The sequence below is a fragment of the Impatiens glandulifera genome, chromosome 2, assembly GCF_907164915.1.
Source record: "Impatiens glandulifera chromosome 2, dImpGla2.1, whole genome shotgun sequence".
In the NCBI taxonomy this organism is placed as follows: domain Eukaryota; kingdom Viridiplantae; phylum Streptophyta; class Magnoliopsida; order Ericales; family Balsaminaceae; genus Impatiens; species Impatiens glandulifera.
In genome coordinates, this window is record NC_061863.1 from 62972387 (window position 1) to 62993931 (window position 21545).

The window sequence follows — 21545 nt, forward strand, 5'->3', positions numbered from 1 at the left end:
AACTGAGAGTGTTAATGTGAAGGAGGATGGTGGGGAGATTGAGACTGATGTGAAGGTGGATGGTGGTGAGACTGAGAATGATGTAAAGGAGGATGGTGGGGAGATTGAGACTGATGTGAAGGTGGATGGTGGTGAGACTGAGAATGATGTAAAGGTGGATGGTGGGGAGATGTTGCTCTCCGATATGATGCAAGAAATAATTGAGAAAAAGAAGGATAAGGTCAAGGTTGAGAAGGTTGAGAAGGTTGAGAAGAAAGCCAAGGTTGGGAAGGTTAAACTCAAGGTTGGGAAGGTTGAGAAGAAAGTCAAGGTTGAGAAGGATGCCACGGATGGGAAGGATGAGAACGATGGGAAGGATGGGAAGGATTCGAGGGCTGGGAATGATGAGAACGATGATGATGACTTCCAATTATACAACACTCCACCTAAAGGAGTAGTTCCCAAAAAAAGAGTGAGGAAGCAGAAGAAAGATGAAGACTACACCAACCCTTCTTTGTCAAAACAGCCAAAGACGAATGATCCATTAACTATCAATCCCCTTCAAAAATTTGATGATGAGTTGTTGGTTCAATTACAGAATTGGTTGAAAGATGAAGCTACCAATGATGAGACAAAGACTGTGTTTACTTGCGAAACACGAAAGAAGTTGTTTGTTAGAGTTCTAACAAAGTCCACATGGCTTAAAGATCCTGTAAGTCTTGCATTTCATATTAATTCTTTAACTTATGAATAAGGTTTTTGATATATGCTGCATTTTGTAGGAAATCGACGCAGTGTGCCACTTGTTGCGCAAAAGGATTGAGCAATATCCCAAGACATATAAACATTGTAAAGTATCAATAGGGGATTGCTTATTAGCAGATATGATGAGGCGAGAGTACCCGAACTATAAACAAGATCCTGAAAATTTTCCAATATCAGACGTCTTTTCTCAGTACTTCTGGGGACTGTAATGGTGACTTCCAATGAAATGGAGTTTTTTCGACAAAAGATGGCGGTCCGGTTATTTCATCAAATTACAGAACCTTAGTTTGTATTGTAATGGTTTATTGATTTTTGGATAGAACTTGACTTGTGCTTATGTATTCTGAACTTGTATTACTTTTTGGGTAGAACTTCAACTTAAGTTACATTTCATGTTAAAATATTTTTAGTTTTAATGTAGTCTGGTTTGTTGGTAGTCTGATATTTTAAAAACCAAAGAATTGAACATATAAATCAATGTACCAAGTAACTAACTTAAACTCACTTAAACCCAGTTTTACTTAACGAAGCGCTTAACGAAGCGTTAAGTACTTAACGAAGCGTTAAGTACTTAACGAAGCGTTAAGTACTTAACGAAGCGTTAAGTACTTAACGAAGCGTTAAGTACTTAACGAAGCGTTAAGTACTTAACGAAGCGTTAAGTACTTAACGAAGCGTTAAGTGCTCCTACAGTAAGCAGATAAACTAGATACAACATACAGATTACAACTTATCCGATTACAACTTATCCAAAACATAATACAACATATCCAAAACATAATACAAATTATCCAAAACATAATACAACTTATCCAAAACACTTATACAACTTATCCCAATCCCAATCAATCTAAAGGCTCATATTGTTGAGATGATGGCTCGTGCTGTTGAGAAGATGAGTCATGATGCTTAGATGATGATGCTTTTGCAGTAGATGGAGCAGGCATGACTGCTTTGCATGTGGCCCTATTATGTCCTAGTCCACCACATGAGGTGCATCGTCTCGGAGCCTTACGTACCTCACCTTGAGATGACCTACGCTTTGTTTGTGGACGCCCTTTCTTAACCTTCACGGGTGGTTTTAGACATACTCGTTCCTTGATCATTTCGGGAATATCCCAATCGTCTTCATCACCAGCAGGGTAACATGTCTCCGCATATGCATTCATCCAAGATTCAGTTGTGTAATATCTGTAAGAATGGAAAATAAAACGATTAAACAATTGGTTAAATAGATTGAACATGTGAGCTGAATAATACCTTGAACAAAAGTCATAACAAACCAAATTGCGGTGACGGGCAGCAGCCATTGCATGAGTACAAGGAAGACCAGAAACTTCAAATACCCTACAAGTGCAGTTCATGTCTTTCAAATTGACTTTAAAATGAGACTGATTGTCATGCACATAAAACTCGAATCGGTTAAGCGATGATACTGTATAGAATCTAGCCTTCTCGAATCCCTCACGTAACCACTTTTCATATGTTGGAGATAACACTTCTCGGTGGTTGGACGCTCTTTCTCTTCTCTCATTAAACCAACCTTGTATTGTCACTCTTAAATACTCCGCCATTGAGGAAATGGGGTACTTTCTGGCTTCCCTGCTCTGACTATTAAAACTCTCAGCATAATTGCTTGTTAGTTGATTGTATCGCTTACCGGGGAAAAATGCTCTACTCCATCTTTGAAATCCAATTTCTTCCAAATAGGCAGCAATCCTATTATCTTTAACCCTTATCTTGTCAAAAAAACGATTGAATTCGTGGACGGTGTACGCACGAGAAGCCATATCAAACTCCATATGACAATTATCAGTTTTGAATTTCGCGTTGATATTCATCTTTATGTGATATGTGCACGCACCGTGGTATGCTTCTGGAAAAACAGCACATAAGGCATTGGCGATGCTTGGGTGTCTATCGGATACGAAGACGAGATCATCAACTAATCCAATTGCTTCTCTCAATTTTTGCATAAAATAAGTCCAAGAGTTATTATTCTCTGAATCAACAACTCCGAATGCGACAGGATATAATTGTTCATTAGCATCTAATGCAATAGCCACCAATAGTTGACCTCCCACCTTGTGCTTAAGAAAACTGGCATCAACACACAATACGGGACGACAAAATGCTTTGAAACCCCTAATAGAGAGGCCTAGGGACATGAACATATACTTGAAGTGCCCGAACTCGTCTGTTTGGATGTCTGTTATGGTACCAGGATTATGCTTCTCCAACATGTATAAGTATGAGGGTAATTTTTCATATGAATCCTCAACCGTTCCTCGCACCGCCACTAATGCCATTTCCCTAGCCCTCCAAGCCTTATTATAAGTCAAATTTACCCCATAAGTTGCCTGCATGTCTTCAATTATTTTCTTAGGCAAGTGATTATGGTGATGGTCCATATACTTACTCTTCACGCACTGCCCAATAACCCATGCTGGTGTTTGCATTTTTTTCTCTGGCCTAGATAGAACTGAGCATGAGTGTTGTTGGTCGAATTTCCGGATCTCAAACATCTCAGATAATTTACCTTTCACGGCACGCAATCTCCATTTGCATTTCTCATCCAAACATTTCACATACCAAAGATGTTTTCTTGACTTCTCCACCTTGAATTCAAAATGATTAGCCATCGCATATTTATATAGCATCAGTTGTAGTTCTTTTTTATTTTCAAAGAAGGCACCGACTTCCAATACAGTTTCAGTAGTTAACGCCAACGCAAATGAGGGGTCTGTCGGTGATATATCTGTCGGTGATATGTCTGTCGGTGATATGTCTGTCGGTGATATGTCTGTCGATGGTGTACCAAATGATGACCTTCTTGCACTACATGGTGTACCAAATGATGATCTTCTTGCACTAGTAGGTGTACCCGTTGATGCTCTTCTCGCACTATGCGGTGTAGGTAACGATGCATGCAAGTCCTGAGTAAGTGGGATGTGAGGCAAAGAGTTATCTCCGGCTTCATTACTTTCAACAAAGACCTCCGAGGGTAAAGCTTCTGGTACAATTTTCTGAGTAAATTGTGGGAGAATACTTTCTTGAGTTGGGTAGGTAAGTAGTGGTATCTTTTCTTTAGTAAATTGTGACTTCTCTACTACAGACACAAACAATGGTGACACAGTTCTACCCAAAATCAAGCGTGATAAATATATGTTCAGATCCTCATCATCTTCAATAAAAACGGGTTTAGGATTTGTGATATTCGGAATATCATACTTCACTTGCAGCACTAAATCATAGGTAGATTTCTGCACTTGAAGTCTTTCATGGAGTTTATCAATTAATTCAGCATAACGAGTACTTTGGGGTAAATCCAATGTTTTGATTGAAGAGGCATCAAAAAACCATATTCCATTAGCATCAACTTTCCACTCTCCATTATAGAAAACGAAAACTTCGGCTGCAAGATAAATTGGAAACGGGATAATTAATACTGTGAAATGGAAACCCTTCGCGAAACGGGAAGTACTTAGCGAAACGGGAAGTACTTAGCGAAACGGGAAGTACTTAGCGAAACGGGAAGTACTTCGCGAAACGGGAAGTATCATCAGATGAAACCCTAAACAACGCAGTGATTCGAAAATGCATAAATGAACAACAATAAACTTGAAATACATAAACTTACCAATTGTTACAGTGCTTGTGCTCGTCGTGGAGCTCATTGAGTGCCGCCGTTGAACTCCGTCGCCGGCGAGATTAGAGAGAAGGAGGAGAAAAGAGGAAGGGAAGAGAGAGAAGAAGAAGAAAAGAAATGAAAAAAGATGGCCGGATTTTATTATATAGTAAGGGTATTCTGGACTTTTCACAGAGTCTCACTTCGCGAAACGCGAAGTCCCTTCGCGTTACGCGAAAAGGGTAATTTCGTCCAAAAAAAATTAAGTGGTCACCAGATCAATTTCAATTATCTGGTGACCACGGATGCAAATAGCCTTATTTGTAGGGTCATTTCATCAAATTTCCCCTTTTTAAATTAATATCAAATTTCAGACTTTTTGGTGTTACTAATGAGAGAAATAGTCATAAAAAAAAGTTTGATGGGAAAAAAATGAGCAAGCATTGAGAGTTGAATGGTAAAATGAAGGTTTTCAAATCAAAGGATAAATAATATGAAAATACTAATTTGAGAGAAATAAGGCAGTAGTGATGAGCCATGATTTCGAATAATTTCATATATATCTTAAATTAAGCAATATAGGTGGTCAACTCTGCCTTATATTATTAATTATACTTCTTCCCATAAAAAATAAAAATAAAGCTTCCACTTCCATTATTCTTCTTCTTATGTTGTTGTCAGATCAGAACACAGAATATATATATTGTTTGTTTTGAATTCCTTACCCATTTTATTTCAAAATACATTTTTGTATTTATTGGAAAACTAGTAGGTCCGTCAAATAAATAAGCTCCGAATCAAACAAGATCCATGAAGGAATGGAAGGCATAACCCTGTTGTCGGGATGCATTAATCGGGCCCTACTAACTGGGCCAGAGCCCACTATTACGCATGACCAAATTAAAGGGGAACATACGACGTGGTTCATCATTACTTGCTGCTCATGTTTTCTTTTCCCCCTCACTACTGGGCTGCCAGCGGCCCATACACATTTCACGTGACTATTAATATATATTATATCATCATTTCTTTTAAGTAAAACATAAATTAGCCCTTTAACAAATGGAATTTATGATCAGCTTATAAATATTTAATTTACATTTCAAATTAAAAGATACATAATATATATTATCTAGAGCAAGCCTCTCGGTGATATTTTAGTAAACACTTGACCATTCTGACGGTGGGTTAAATTAATTTTTTATTTAATTTAAAAATAAATGAATTGAATTCGTTTTATTTTTAATTACACTCACACTTGCTCCTCTGAGTTGAGACATTTGAGTAATAAAATATTGTAATGATAATGTCTCGATCTAGAGAATTAGCCCCATGATGATGATCATGTCTATAGACTATAGAACATCTGCGTGCTTTTAGTTTATTATTTTCCTTTTATTTCTTCTTTAGTAAGACAATTAATTAATCTTCTCATAATAAATTAAGATATTATCCACATATAATATAATAAAGCAACAAAAACATCCCTATGATGTTTTTCATGAGTTCATGTATAGGGAGTGAGTGGTGAATGTGTCCAAATTAAGAGCTTTAAGAGAATCGAATTATTTCTATCTCAATCAGAAGAACACGAAATTGACTCAAGAACCCTAATCTATATATAGCATGAGATAGAGAGAGCATATTTAGAGAAAAAACTAATTATTTTATTATCAATCTTTAATAAGAATTAAGTTTGTAATACATAATAAAATAAGGATAAAAACTCTCTACCTAAAATATAAGAAAAATAGTTTTAAATTATAAGACGTATCAAAATCCATAAGTTCGATTTTCCCACTAAAATGTAGGGGCGTGACTCTAGTAAATTGTGCCAGCCTTCCCCGGAACAAACTCGGGCACAAAATACATAATGTTATTAAAACATCGAAAGTAGTTTGATATTAAGATAAACTCCATAATCTTTATCAGGAATTAATTAAGGTGACAAAATGGTTATTGAGACCATGAGATGCATGCTTATAGTAAAAAACAATAATTATTTCTCATCAAAAATTATAATATTTGAAAAGATAATTATGTCATATATGTAGTACAAGGAATGTATATTATGAAGCAATTACATGTAACTTGCCTTTAATTAATTAGAAAAAAAAAACTTTAATTAGGTGACTTGCCATTGAAAAATTCAATTTTATAGTGATTGTAAGGAATAATAGATAAAACTACATAATTAAATTTGAAAAGGTAACCGATATTGTGGTGTGTGAGAATGAAATGGATTAAGTAATATTTATAAATTAAATCATGATCACTATTTGAACATATGTTTTGTTTTTTTGCATTCCCCTTTTGAGATCTTAATTGACCATCCATGGAGTCTTCCCATATCTTTGTTACTACATATAAAAAAAATTATGTAATAAAGCTCCTTTCAAAAAATAAATTATCCACATAATGCTCAGTAATTAAACTCTAGTAAAATGTTAAAAAGTGAAATTGGAATCTTTTTTTATTTTTGTTTAAAAAGTAAAATTGTTTTTGGTAAAGGTGAAAAAGTAGGTATAGCTAGGGAATCATCATTAGATGATGATTTAAAGAGAATCCTCGTGTCTATCCATGTACCTTACACGTAAGCCATCTTTTTTTTTCTTTTTTTTTTCCACTTTTGGGCAGATTCTTGAAGAGTGAGCTAGCTAGGTAGGGTTTTAATATATATATATATATATATATATATATATATATATATATATATATATATATATATATTTATAATCTGGTGTGTTCGAGTACAGACTTGAAAGTTGCAATCAGCCGTCAGATGACAATGAGCCCTGAGATCTGGATAATTTCTGATTCCCAAGAAAAAAACAAAATTTAAATCTATGGAGGAAACTTCTCACACCTGCTACTGCTCTTTCTGTTCGTTGTCTCATTCATAAATGGTCTCAATTTAATTTATGTTTTCTTTTTAATTATTGCGGTTGTTGAATATCTCATTCTAAACTAGACCAAACCTTGTTAACCTAGTTAGTTTATTTGAAAACAATTCTAATAATTAAGCTTTGGAGACCCACCAAACCCAAAAGTCTCGTTCTTTTAGGGTTTATTCTTAATTGGAAAACGTGGTCGACATTCCATATATATCCCAGTTGTTCTTATTTATAATTCATTTTTTGACTATTTTGTTACAACTTATAAGAACATACATTCATATTTAAGGAATCAAGATTCACGGTTAAACACATTCTTAAATAAAAACATTTTATAAATGATTTGTTGGTTTGTATTAGTTATATGTATCAAATGAAAATGTCATTTGTTCTTTTAAAAATGATAAAATTTGTTTTTGATATCTTCTAAACATGATATAAAGTTGAATAAAAAGGTTAGCATGCAGATAGACAAATAGTTAGGTTAGGTCCTTTCTAATTCTATGATAGCGGTGGAAAGAAAATAAAAAGATTTTCTTTTTTCAATTAGTACGTGATGTTCAAGTTTCTTTCTATTAATTCCAAAACAAGTAAATAATTCAACAAGACTACTAATTAATAAGTTTCTTCTTTGTCAACTCAAATATTATTATTATATATTACATTATTCTCTATGCTATCTATTGTTTTAGATAAATTCATTCATAGCTTTGAAGATTAACTTTTTAAATGTTTTAATAAATTTTATTTTTTTTAAATGAATATTAAAAATGATAAAAATTCGTTTAAACGAAACGAATTAATCATTACATTAGTAAGAATAAAAAACGTTTAAACACGACGAAAAAAAATACATGCTATCTATTGTTTTAGATAAATTCATTCATAGCTTTGAAGATTAACTTTTTAAATGTTTTAATAAATTTTATTTTTTTTAAATGAATATTAAAAATGATAAAAATTCGTTTAAACGAAACGAATTAATCATTACATTAGTAAGAATAAAAAACGTTTAAACACGACGAAAAAAAATACATTAGAAAGGAAAAAAAATTATGGGGTGAGAGAGGCTCGAACTCTCGACCTCAGGATTACTCTATAGAAGCTATGAGACCTACGCACTAGCCAACTGCGCCACCACCCCTTGAGAGAAGTTATTTATCTGCAAAATGAAAGGCCCATGAAGAGTGTGACAAACATTTATAACAAATAAAGTTAATTCAACCCATTAAGTTAATTTAATAGTTAACTTAAGTGGTAAGAACCGGTGTTTAACAAATCAAATGTCACTCATCTTGTATATACTTATAGAGGAATGATAGGGAGCACGACTTTGGGGAGCGACTCGTACAGCGAAAGTGACCTCGATGTTATATGTCTTTCTCCCGATCATTTTTCTTTATCTTAAATTTAATTAATTTTTTATTTTTGTAAGTTTTGAGAAAACATAAAATAAGTTGACGCAGAAATTTGGGTTTCACTTCTCTTTCGGAGTGCGACTAATCTCCGAAGGTTAAGCACATAGCCCGCAAATCTACTCAGCCAATTTAACTATTTGTCGTTTGACAGAGTCGAACCTAAAATCTCAGAGAGGTTGGGGACCTGGGTATCTACCACCTCTTTTGACGCTAAGCTAGAAGATGGAATAAATTAATGCAGGATTATATATATGAGTGAAGTAAGAAGTGGAAATAAGACATGAAATCATGATTTGATACTAGCTAGTACAATAATGCCAAGAAGAGACCAACCTAGAAGATAAAACTAAAAGGAACAATATTCAGAAATAAAGCACAAAGCATCAACACCAAAGAACTAATTCACATGCATGTAGTAAAATTAAAGTTTCTCTTTTCATTCCTCCAAATCATTGTGTTGCTAAAATTACCCTTTAAACTTATTTTTCACACTACTCTTAAATTTACTGTACTATTATATTTGTTAATCTAGTGTATGTCCAATAAATTTATCATGAACGTTAATAATATATTTTCACAAAGAGTAAACATCATTCTCTCTATTTTCTTTTTTTGTTGTTGAACATAAATTTCGTATTCTAACTTAGGATGTCCATTTGTATATACAAAATCTCGCGGGAAATCAACATTACAAATATATTTCTAAACTTAGATGGTTACAAAGACTCTAACTCAATGATAAAATGCAATAACATGAATCACACATGTATCGATTAAAAATAAAATCTTTTATTTAACAGCAGAATTTTAGTTTGCTTTTCATATTTCTACTTAATTCCTAACATTACATTCCAAGAATTAGGGAAGAACTTTATAGATTAGTCAAAGTATTTGGTTTCTTTTTGTTTTTTTCATGAGATATTGCATTTCTATTGAATATGATCAATTTAGAGCTCATTTGATGTTTTCTTTTAATCATCAAAAACATTACATGAATTCAAACAAATTAAAAACCCAAATCCAATATTTTTTTTTAAAAAAGAAATCAATGAAAACCCTATATAACCCAAAAATAAAAAGAGGAAAAGCCAATTTATTTGAAAAGTTTATTAGCATCAAAAGAGTAGGGTAGATGATCTCACTCTCTATTGTACAGGCTCATAGAACATTTAAACTTCCGTTAACTTCAACGGAGACACTTCAAACCAAACTAAAAAGTAAAGCAAAGACTTAATTAAACTAATTAACATAGACAAAAATTTGACATAATTATAGAAAATGCATAATAATACTAGAAACTTAGAGGTTCTTCAGAAGTAAAGAAATCATCAAAAAAGTAGTCTTCAACTCGCCACGATTCCATATCACAAATATCCATTGTTGTTGTATCATCCAAATGATCTCCTCCCAGATAGTAATCACCACGATGATCATCGTCCATTAACATTGAATCCTCAAACAGTAACATTGATGACTCTGGATTAGATCCCAAATTAAAGAAATCGTCGGAGAACAGAGCCTCATCCTCCTCCTTCCCCCATAAACAACATTCATCTGTTGTTTTCAAGCTCATTTCTTTTTCTTCCTCCTTCTCATTCTTAATTTCTTCTTCACTTATAATATTCAACCGCCGCCCCTCCGCCTCCAAGTTACTTAACCGGAGCACCGAAGTCGGCGACGACAAGCTGACCCTATCCTCCTCTGACATCGTCGATGCCTCCCCTGAAACAGAGGAGGTTCTGTTTTGTTCCTTCTCCTTTGGCGGCACAAAGTTAGTTAATGCTTCAGGACCTCTCAACTTTATAGCAGCATTATCATAAACCATAGCAGCTTCTTCCGCAGTGTCGTAGGTACCCAACCATAGTCTGACACGTTTAGTCGGATCCCTTATCTCCGCCGCCCATTTACCCCACGGCCGTTGCCGAACTCCCCGAAATTTCTTGATGACATTCCCTGCCGCCGGCAGAGGATTTTTGACGGGCTGTCTATTTCTGGCGGTGGGTCGTCGGGTTTTGGAAGGTGGGTTGATTGATACTTCGTTGATGTACCTCTTGACTCTTTTCCGGCAGGTGGGTTGGAGGGAATCGTCGTCATCTTCTGAATCGGTTGCTTCAGGATCGGTGACGGAAATCCGTATAATCTTGGGAAGAGAGTTGTTGTTGTAGTCGGTGGTGGTGGTTTTCTGTTTCTTGAGTTTAGTTGTTGTTTTATTGGTGGTGGTTATGTGTTGAGTGAATTTAACTGGTATGAAATCCATGTCCATGTCCATGTTGTTTGTGGTTGTGGATTTTCAGTTTGTGGGTATTGTTTGCATTTGAATTTGGATTTGGATTTGGATTTGAATGAAAGATGGAGAGAGAAATAGGGAGGGGGAGGGCGTGAAGATAATAAAGGGAGATTGCTTTGAGAGAATAAACACGGGGGGAGAGAATAAAGTGGAAAAGAAAGAAAGAAAGAAAGAACCGTCAAAGAGAAGCTGACCGGAAAAAAACGAAAGTAGAAGGAGAAGGAGGGAGGGAGGGAGGGAGGGGGTGTTAAAAGGGGTGAAGATGAACGCTTTTGACAAAGGGGAGAGTGCCTGCCCGGAAAGCTCAAAACCTAATTCAGAGAACAAGGCGCTAAAGCAGAAGATTATCTTTCGAAACAACAACAATAGGGGAAGAAAGAAAGAAAGAAAGAGATTGTGTCTCTGTGTCTTGTGTCTTTTGTCTCTCTATGAGAGTGAGAGATAGTGAGAGCGGTGGGTACTGGGTAGCACACTTAGCACTGAAATTTGCTATCTTTATAACATCCCAACATCCCAAATTGGAAACCAACATTATTTTCATTCATTTTTTTTATTATTTCACCGTTTCTTATCTTTTACCTTGATTTTCTTTATTTTATGGTAATTTATTAAATATCATAAATATAGAATCTTAGTTATCATTTCAACGTTTTCTTTTTTCTTTTCTTTTTTTCCTTTTTAAAAGAGGTGTATACATAACTTTCTATATATATAAATTATTTCTTTTTTAAAACCAAAAAATATATTAGCTTAATTTATTTGCTGTGACTGTTTCTTATTTTCATTTATTTATATATATATATATATATATATATTTTATAAGAAAATATTAATTAGTTAAGTATTTTAATTTAAAATAGTTTAAATGGTAAGAGTAATGTTTTTTTTTAGTGTTATATTTATTTTTTTTTAATTAAGGAAACTAGCATGACATCACATTGTAGTCTCATGAGTCATTATCTTTTGTTTTTATTCAAAATTTACCTGTGGGAATCGAACTCGTGATTTTTTATTTCTTGAATCGACTCTTTTGAAGCGGGTTAAATTGTTATATTAAAAGGAAAAAAAAAAGTAGGTAAACAAACATTGTTTGCACATGACTAATTGTTTTGGTGTCAATTTGTCTTATTTTCACTTATCTTCATTTTATTTATCTTTAAAATTGTGTTTTGTAGGGTAAAATATTGACTAAAGACATAGTTTTACTGAGTACATGTTGTCATTCTTGTTTTATGAATGAACTTCTTGCTTTGTTATTATTACTGTGAATTAATATTCTGGAACAACTAGTTATAACTATATAACAATATTATCATTTATTTGTTTGTTGTTTCGTCCCTACCCTACCCTGAGTCTTATTTATTTATATATTTTAACAACATTATATTTGTTTTATTAATAGTTGTCATATTTTTTAGAGTATTATATTTTTAAAATAAAATGATGAACTTTGACTTAAGTTTAGGCAATATTACTTACTACCCATGAGAACAACATAGAAAAGTTAATTGTTTATGTTTATTAAAATTAATATAATTAAACCCCTAGAATCGAGACACCCTATGACTATATATGTGAAACCCAAAATCCAACACATGAGTAAGAAATGCCTTGATCTATCATGCCATTTTATCCAATATATTATTATATTAAATTGAAATTATTATTATTTTTAAAAAAAATCATATAATTAGCGTGAAGGACACCTTCAAAAAAAAAATAAAAAATAAAAAATAAAAATAGTAAACAGCAGTAAGTCAATATTGCAACAGTGTAAGGTTAGTATGAGCTCACTTTCTAGTTAGAGTTGAACGGTCCCGATCAGTTTAATTAGTTGTTGTTTGGAGCGAAAATTCCAGAAAGCGAGTGCAGAGGAAGATGGCTCCTCGCCTACTTTACATTCGTGCGGTCGGTCGGGTCGGTCGGTCCGCTCGGTCGGGTCGGTCGGTCGTCCGTTCTTCATCCAGATAGATGCTAATTATGGACATCTAGTTACTACTTGTGGGACCCACTTAAGAACGTTGGTCCAATGAGTAAGAAATAAGCTACTGCTGACTAAGCACGTGTCCAGTCTTGAACTTCGTGTGACCGCTCACGTGAGCCCCAAGATACCCGGCCCATTTTTTTTTTGGGTCCATCTCCATTCCAGTCGGTTAAATTATATATGTATTTATAGTTAGTTACACATACTCAATGCTAGCAGCTTCTAGTGTTTGACCATTTTTTTTTATTTTTGTTTCTTTTTAAAAAATAATTAAAGTTATTAAATAATATTACATATATATTTGTACGTAGTAATAACAATTAGTAGGGTGACTCCAATTGTTCGTAACGATAAATAATGAAGTATAGTAAGTCGAACAAATTAATCAAATAATGAAGTATAGTCAGTCGAACAAATTAATCAAACTACCTGAGAACTTACGGTTTCATATTCTATTTCACTCCCCACGAGAAGTTTGAAAATTATATACCAAATATAAAATTTTGAACAAAAATTAAAACTGGTTTTAACCGATGGTGGATAAACAAACACCAATAAATTTTCTTGTTAAATGATAACTAATCATCTTAATTAATAAAACATCTAATTATCTAAATAAAAATAAAAATAACCCAAATAAAAAACATAATGAAAGTAAGTAATCTTATATTATTTTTAAGATGTGTAAGATTATAATTTCAAAAGAATTCATTTATTCTAGGTTTTATGATTTATTTTTCCAAAAAAACACCTTGTTTGATTAAAATTATAAAAAAAAAAATGGTTTTTAATTTTTTATAAAATTATCCTTTATCTCTATATTTTTGTTTAATAACTAATTTATATTAAAATAAAATAAAAAAAATAAAAATATTTTAATAAATAAAAAGATGAATTAAATGGTTAAAATGATATACTAAATTTAGGATAAAACCCGATAAAAAGAAGAAAACCACTTCCTCAAAGATAACCCGTAAGAAAGATTATATTATATACATATATATTATAGGGGGAGAGGAGAGCTAGCTAGTAAAAACAATTCATTTTTACTTTAAAATTATAAGGGTCCGGGAGTAAATTGTGAAGCCCTATAAATTGAACATTGATTAGAGTGAAAACCAGTAACTAATGACCAATTTACTGTGTGTATTTTTCTTCTATTTATTTATTTGTTTATTTATATATTATATATGCACGTCGACTGCCATTGATATGCATCATGTTGTAGTGCTTCACCACCTCTTAATTATTATATTATTTATTATTTTTGTACTCTTCACATATTTATCATAGAATTTACATTAGCTGCCTACCCTTTATAATTAATTTAACCAACTATCTTAATTAATTACTGTACTGAAAACACAAAAATTTAAAGAGAGTGTGCTAATTAATGCAATTCATATGATTCATGTGTTTAAATATTTTCAAGTGGAAAGTTGCTAGGGTTGAATAGCAACCAATTTTTGTAACCAAACAGACTAGATTTAAAAATTAAACTTAAATTTAAGGGCCTTAACTTTGCAATTTTAAATTAAAATATGGAATGAAGAAATGATTTTCATCCTTTTCAAAAAAGTATTGGATCTATTTTCATGCAAGTAGATAATATGGATGAACAAGAAAATGGGTATATATATAAGAAATGAGAAATACAAAACTAATTTAAGATGAATGAAGGTACAATAATCAAAGATTAAGTATATATATGTATAAATGAATATATATAAAAATAATATAAATGGTAGATCTATTCTAAAAAGATGAACCCCCATATCACATTCCCCAAAATGAAGGTTTCAGCAATTAGACCAACTTCTTGTCTTCAAGAGTCAAGTATACGTGTACTGTCTGTCGCATTAATTTGAATTAGAGACAATTAATTAATATTTAATTAGTTTAAGTTAATTATTAATTATATGTCATTACCCAGCTCCCATTATCATGCATGTTTTCACTTTCTCACATGACTTGAGAGTCTATTTCAAGCAAGATATCCATGTCTCATGTTTAATTAATTAAATTGTAATATTATTTAATTAATTTGTTTCTCTAGCTAGATTCGTACGTGTTACTTATCATTGCAATGTTTTTCAACCTACCTAGCTAACTCACTTTAAATTATATATATGTTTATTGTAGAACTAATTAATTACAATCTCAACTTAAAAGTCACCCTATATATAACTAATGACTAGAATTGGGATTTCCGAAAAAAAAAAAAAAACTAATTATTTAAAAAGTAAGGAATGGGGATAATTTTGAGTAGGTAAAATTTTTTTAATAAAAATATTTAAAAGGTATTAATATATAATGATAAAATAAAAATATATATATTTTAGAATTTTAGTTAATGAATTGAATGATATGAATAAAAATAATATTGAGATGATGTTTTTTTTGTATTAAGTTATTTAAATAACTCAAACTTAACTCTTAGTCTTAAATTTAATAATTCATCACCAAAATTATTATCATAATAATGAATAACAAACACGCGCTCGTTGGTTATTTGAATAATTTGGAGAGAGGATAAAAATGATTATCGGTGATAATTTTAAGAATTTTTTTTTTTGAAAAAAACACTTAAATGATATTATATATATAAATAGAATAAAAAATAATAATTTTAAATAAAAAATATTTTAGTATTTTGGGTAATAAATTGAGTAATTTGATAGATGAGAAGAGAGTTAAATGATGTTTTATTTTGTTGAATTATTTAAATAACATAAAATCGAACGAGACACAATATTATTTCTCTGGGTGTATTGTAGTTTGGAAGATGGTATTGTGAAATCTAGAGAATCTTATAACTTATGTTTTTGGTTAGCTTTTTCTTATAGATGCTTTTGTTTTTATTGTTTGCTTTTAATTTTGTTCTTTTTCCTTGTTTTTTATATAACTTTTTGTTTCTTTTGTGCTCTACTTTTTGTTGTTTTTAATTAGGTTTGCATGTGCTTTTGTTAGATTTTGTTTTGTTTCTTCAATGGTATTTTATCGTGATGAACATTGTTAACAAATAAATTTTTCATCTTATAACAAAATAATCAAATTCTTCCACTACTTTTTATTTATTCAACATTATATTAATCATTCATTTTTTAATTAAGAATATTTCTCACTATTTAATTTAGACTCAATGATATATATATATATCTCATTCTAGTTTGTAAGAAACAATCTATTTTATTTAAATTGATTTTTATCGTGAATAAGATTATTAATAATTAATAATATTCAGAGTCTCTAAAAAAAACTCTAAGGTCTTATTTGGATTGGGGTTTTTTTAAAAAATCTAGATGAAAAAAATAATAATTATTTGATAATTTTGATGAGGTGATAATTATTTTTGATAAAAAGACTTAAAAGGTATTGATATATATAAAAAAAAAAATTAAAATATAGGGTATTTTAGTATTTTGATTTATGAAATGAGCGATATTATTGTTGATAAGTGATTGATTGAAAAACTGATTTTGTTTGGGTTTTTAAAAAAAAACTAACGAGAACAAGGCCTAAAACAAGGTGAAAAGTCATTTTATCGGCATTTTCAGTGACCTTTTTTAAGTATCGTAAGCTGACTTATTTATATTTTCATTACTTAAATTTGAGTTGGTGTTGTATTTTGTTCGATTTAATATTATGTTTAATCGGATCGAATTTGTTGTCTCTAATTTTTATATTCCGAATAATACTATACGGTTTTTTTATTTAGTGAGTTGTTTAATGTTCATAATGTTGTTATGTTGTCAAATTTTAAGTTATTTTTTATTTATTAAATAATTATAAATTATTTGAATGAGAAGAACAATTTTAACTGTTGCCCATAATATTTGAAAAAGAGATTATTCTGACATCATTAATATATATTATTAAATGTTTGGATTATTATTTAACCGTTTTGATTTTTTTTACATTATAATTTATTATTTACAAATTAATTTTTGTTATATGTAACTCTCCTTTAAATTAATGAGGATTAACCCCTTAAACTCCCTATTAATGCGATATTCTATTTTCTTATAATATGGGAAATTTACTTTAAAAAAGAAAAAGAAAATGTTGTCGAACTTGTAGATTATTTATTTATATTTCGTACCATGCATTTGAGCGACCGTTGATTCCCATGCTCTTTTTTACCATTATATAATTAACAGCTGGTAACTTCTTCTTTTTTCTCTTTATTTTAATCCAAAGATGCTTAAAACAAATTTACTACTCTATCAAATCTGTTTACGTTTCTCAATAAATTTGCATTTCTGCACATCTCAACAAAATTTACGATTATCATTTCCCAAATATAAAATAAGAAATCAGACTAATTATAACAAAAATTATTTTGGATCATTTGTCATGCAAAATTATCAAATAAATAATAAAAAAAACAGAAAAAAAGACATAGCATTTAGAAACCGAATTAAAAAAGGCGATACCAAAATTTGGTATTTTTGATGTTTTGAAGTTGTAGCTTGACTTTTTGAGGTTTCTGGTTGGAAATAAAAGTTTTGGAGTGTTGATTTATTTTATTTTTGCAATAATTTAATTTAGTTGGTTAATCATGATAGCATTTAACTTTGTTTGGATTGTATATAGAGATATTATTTAGTTTGATTTAATCGCTATAACAAACATGACATAGTATATTTGCAAATAGTAAAGTTTTAAAATAAACACGGTAAGCTATGTAAGAATGAATGAAGTGAGATTAATTGGCATAATTTATATGCAGACAAAATTTGACCAAACATTAATATCGATCAGGAAGAGTCTGATTCTATTTAATGAATGTTGACTTTATTTTTATTAAAGATCTTCTAGATAGATAGATAACCATTTTTTTATTTACCAAATCTCAATATTATATATAACGGCATGACAGTTGGGGAAACTTTCTTTTTTAAATAAATTTATCTTAAATGTTATGAATATCAGTTTTGATCATCTTAAATCAAAATTTTCTATATAATAAAATATATCATTTACTTCTAAATTATAATGATGTCTAAAATCCCTAATCCAGATTATAAACATTTTACTAGTTATCGAGTTGTTTAATTAATATGAGAATGTAATCAAGAGTATATTCGGATCATTTGTAAAAAAAAATCTAACTTTACAAAATTATATAATTGTTCAATTTTTTTTTTAAATTCTAGAAATATATTAAAAATTTGATGTGTTTTATAAAGTAAGAATTCAATTAATTTATTTTTATTATATAATTAATGATAATTCAATTAATTTATTTTTATTATATAATTAATGATGCTTAATTTTTAAAGTGTTCGGATTCCCGGGTCGAGAGATGTGGCTAATTTGAATATATATGTAAGAGTAAATGAATATTTGAATCGGATTGTGGGTTGACCCACCCATAAACTTAAAACAATTTAAAATAAAAATAAAAATGTTATATGTATGTTTCGAACTTACAATTTAACAAAATAAGTACAACTCTTTAATCAAGTGTGATTGTGATGTAGTTTACCGAGAAAAAAAAAGGTCGATATCAATTGAAAATGGTTAAACAAATATGAATCAAATATTTGATTGACAAAGTTTGAGGTCACGAGATTAGAGGTTCATTCGAAAAAAATATATGATGAAATATATGAGAAAATATGTTGTTTTACCGAAGTGAATAAAATATAGAATGAAAGCGTTCTATTTTTTATTTTAAATATTATTCGTGATTTATTAAAATTTTAAACATTAAATACAATAATGTTTTTTAAATTGATATTATTTTTATTTTTATTCTTGTGAATCGGATAAAATTATCCGCATGAAAATTCTTCTAATTTTATATTAGTTTTAAATGGAGTGTCACTAAATATTGACAGAGGGTAACAAAATTACAGAATATTATTTAGTATTTTAAATCATGTACTTTTGTTTGAGAAAACCCAAAATAGATCTGGTTCAAATTACAATTTTTTTTCTTTCTCATTAATATAAAAGGACAGAACAATAGGTTATAAGTCCCAAAACAAATTAAGTGAACTAATTATTGCACGAATATTAGCAACAGTTTTATGAAAAATCTATTAAGATTTTTTATTTCAAAAATTACTTTTTCTATAATGAATCTGGTCCAAATTACAAGGAAATTTAAGATTTAGGATCTGCTGCTTATCTTAACAGAAACTTGTAAAATGGGCCATAAAACAGTCACAGTGCAATGGGCCTTAATATTAAGATTTATTTTTCATCCATATCCAGATCACCGAGACAAATGATTTCAAATAATGTTATAAATTCCTAAGCTTATCAATTAATTTTTCTTTTTTCTATCTATTATAAAATTTGCTGATAAAATATATCATAAAAAATCATATAAATCTTTGTTAATATATGTTTTAATCAACATTACAACAATATTGATAACATATTATATAAAAACTAGAAATCAATATTTGAATCATATATATATTATGTAATTTTTTTTTGTAATTAATTCTATAATTTTACAATTATGAATGTTTAATGTTTTTTTGGAAAACAATTAAATAATTTTGTAAGATAAATAAATTTATTTTAATTTTTAAGGTTAAACTATGTAAAATGGACAACAAAAATAAAAATGATACAACTAAAACATTTTGACTGAATAGTTCTTTAACTAAAACACTATTTGAGAGTTTGTTAACAATTTTATAAACACATATAATATTTTATTTTACTTTTTCATAATTTATTACCATTCTTAACAAAATTGTTATAATATATAAAATGTACTTTAAAAAAAACATACTAAATATTTTCACTATATTTTAATGTTAAAGAAAGTATTACTCACAATCGGATAATTATAGCACTATATTTGATATGTGCCCAAATTGTCAAGTTGGGCACGCTTAATCAGATTTTGGATTTTTTTTTTTAAATATAGTTTATTTATTGTTAAAGTTTATCGAACTAAGTTTTCGTGATAAAAATTTTAAATTTTATTAATTTATTAATTATTATATTCTTGATATTTATAAATAATTAAAATATTAATCAAAATAAATTTTAAGAAAAAGTTTTGTGTGAAATACATATAAAAATATAATCAAAATAAATTTTAAATTTTTTTTATAATAACATGTATTAAATGTTTAAATTTTTTAATAAATCATAAATAATATATTAAAATAAAAAATAAAACACTCTATTTCACAATTTATTCACTTTGGTAATATATATATATATATATATATATATATATATTCTGATCTCATATTTTTTTTCCAACAAATCTCTCATTTGGAACCTTATATTTTCACTTCTATCAAATATTTAATTAACTACTTGCAATTGTTATCGCTTATTATCTCTATAGAATTGTCGAGTAAGAGTTGTGTTTAATTTGAATATATACGTGAAATTAATGAATACTTAAGTCGGATTGTAAGTTAATTCGTTCATAAATTAAAAGCACTTAAAAAAAAATAAAAAACTTTGAAAATTAAGCATATTTTAATAGTGAGCAATTTAGTAGTCAAAATTCTATAGTTAAATAAAAAAATCAATAAAATAATGTGTTTTATCCTTCCAATAACCATCTTCTCCAGTATCCCTGCATTGCTTCTTCTCTCATCGGCCAATGCCTGAACCGTCAAACCTTATCATGTAACAAGTTAATATGATAATCATTAAGGAGATAGTCTCAAAGAATCTCCACTAAAATAGTCCATATGATCAAATGAACAAGATTACAAGACACAAGTTCATCATTATCAAACTCTCTACTTGTATTTCTTAATCCACACAAGTTCATTCATCATCATCATGGATAGATGGATGGTTTTATATCTATATCCCCACCACACAAACACAAATTCTCAAATGGTAATAAAGCAAAGCAAAGCATCGAACTCAGAATTAAGGTCCACCAAGAATAGCATTCTCTATATCCTCTCTGCTCAATGCATAGCTGAATCTCCTCTCAACATCTTTCTCTAAATTTCCAGGTCCATTCTTCATGTATCTGTGTCAAATTATTAATTTATTAAACAATCAATCAAACAAACAACAAAGACCCAATCAAACCACCACTAACCTAATGTACAGATCGGTTACGTCAAGTGATAACTGGGCATGCCAATCGGGTCTTTGAATTACCCACGTAGCTCGATCTTCTTCGCTTTCGGAAAACCCTAATTTCTTCAGCCATGCCTCTACGCAGGGGAGGCTATGTGAATACAGAGGCTTCTTCTTGTCCGGAAACCACTCGTTGTCTTCCGCCGCCGTCACCGCTGCTTCTTCTTCCGATGACTTGGAAAATATTGCACTCCTTCTTTTCCACGACCCGAAACGGAAGCATGATGGGAATTTACAGATAGACGAAGGGTGTAGACTGGAAATTACACCGACTCTTGATGGAGGAAGAAATTGAGAAGAAGAAGAAGAAGGGTTTTTGAAGAAGGCGGCGCCGACCAAGAATCTGGACAGAGAACAAGAAGAAGAGGTGGCCATTCCGGCCCGACGTTTCTGGTTCTCTTTAGGTTCGGACGGATAGAGTAAACAAGACAAGACAAGAAGAGAAGGAAGATCAGGATATATTACGACGTCGTATAGTAGTAGAAGATATTCACGTATGAGT

General features: G+C 30.3%; 2 protein-coding genes and 1 non-coding gene across 3 annotated transcripts; all 3 read right to left on the reverse strand.

The window, feature by feature from the left end:
• Positions 1-8322: 8322 nt before the first annotated feature.
• TRNAM-CAU lies at positions 8323-8410 on the reverse strand. Its single transcript is given in 2 exon segments — positions 8323-8358; positions 8373-8410. It is a non-coding gene; the product is annotated as a tRNA-Met (tRNA).
• A 1402-nt stretch (positions 8411-9812) lies between these two features.
• Positions 9813-11384, reverse strand: LOC124927925 (pathogenesis-related genes transcriptional activator PTI6-like). The gene has a single exon (XM_047468433.1). The coding sequence runs from the start codon at positions 10951-10953 to the stop codon at positions 9976-9978; it is 978 nt and encodes a 325-aa protein (XP_047324389.1). The 5' UTR covers positions 10954-11384; the 3' UTR covers positions 9813-9975.
• A 9193-nt stretch (positions 11385-20577) lies between these two features.
• Positions 20578-21477, reverse strand: LOC124926800. Its single transcript, XM_047467101.1, has 2 exons — positions 21003-21477; positions 20578-20930 (listed from the first exon to the last, which is right to left on the reverse strand). The coding sequence occupies exons 1-2, from the start codon at positions 21416-21418 to the stop codon at positions 20825-20827; spliced, it is 522 nt and encodes a 173-aa protein (XP_047323057.1). The 5' UTR covers positions 21419-21477; the 3' UTR covers positions 20578-20824.
• Between the last annotated feature and the right edge of the window lie 68 nt (positions 21478-21545).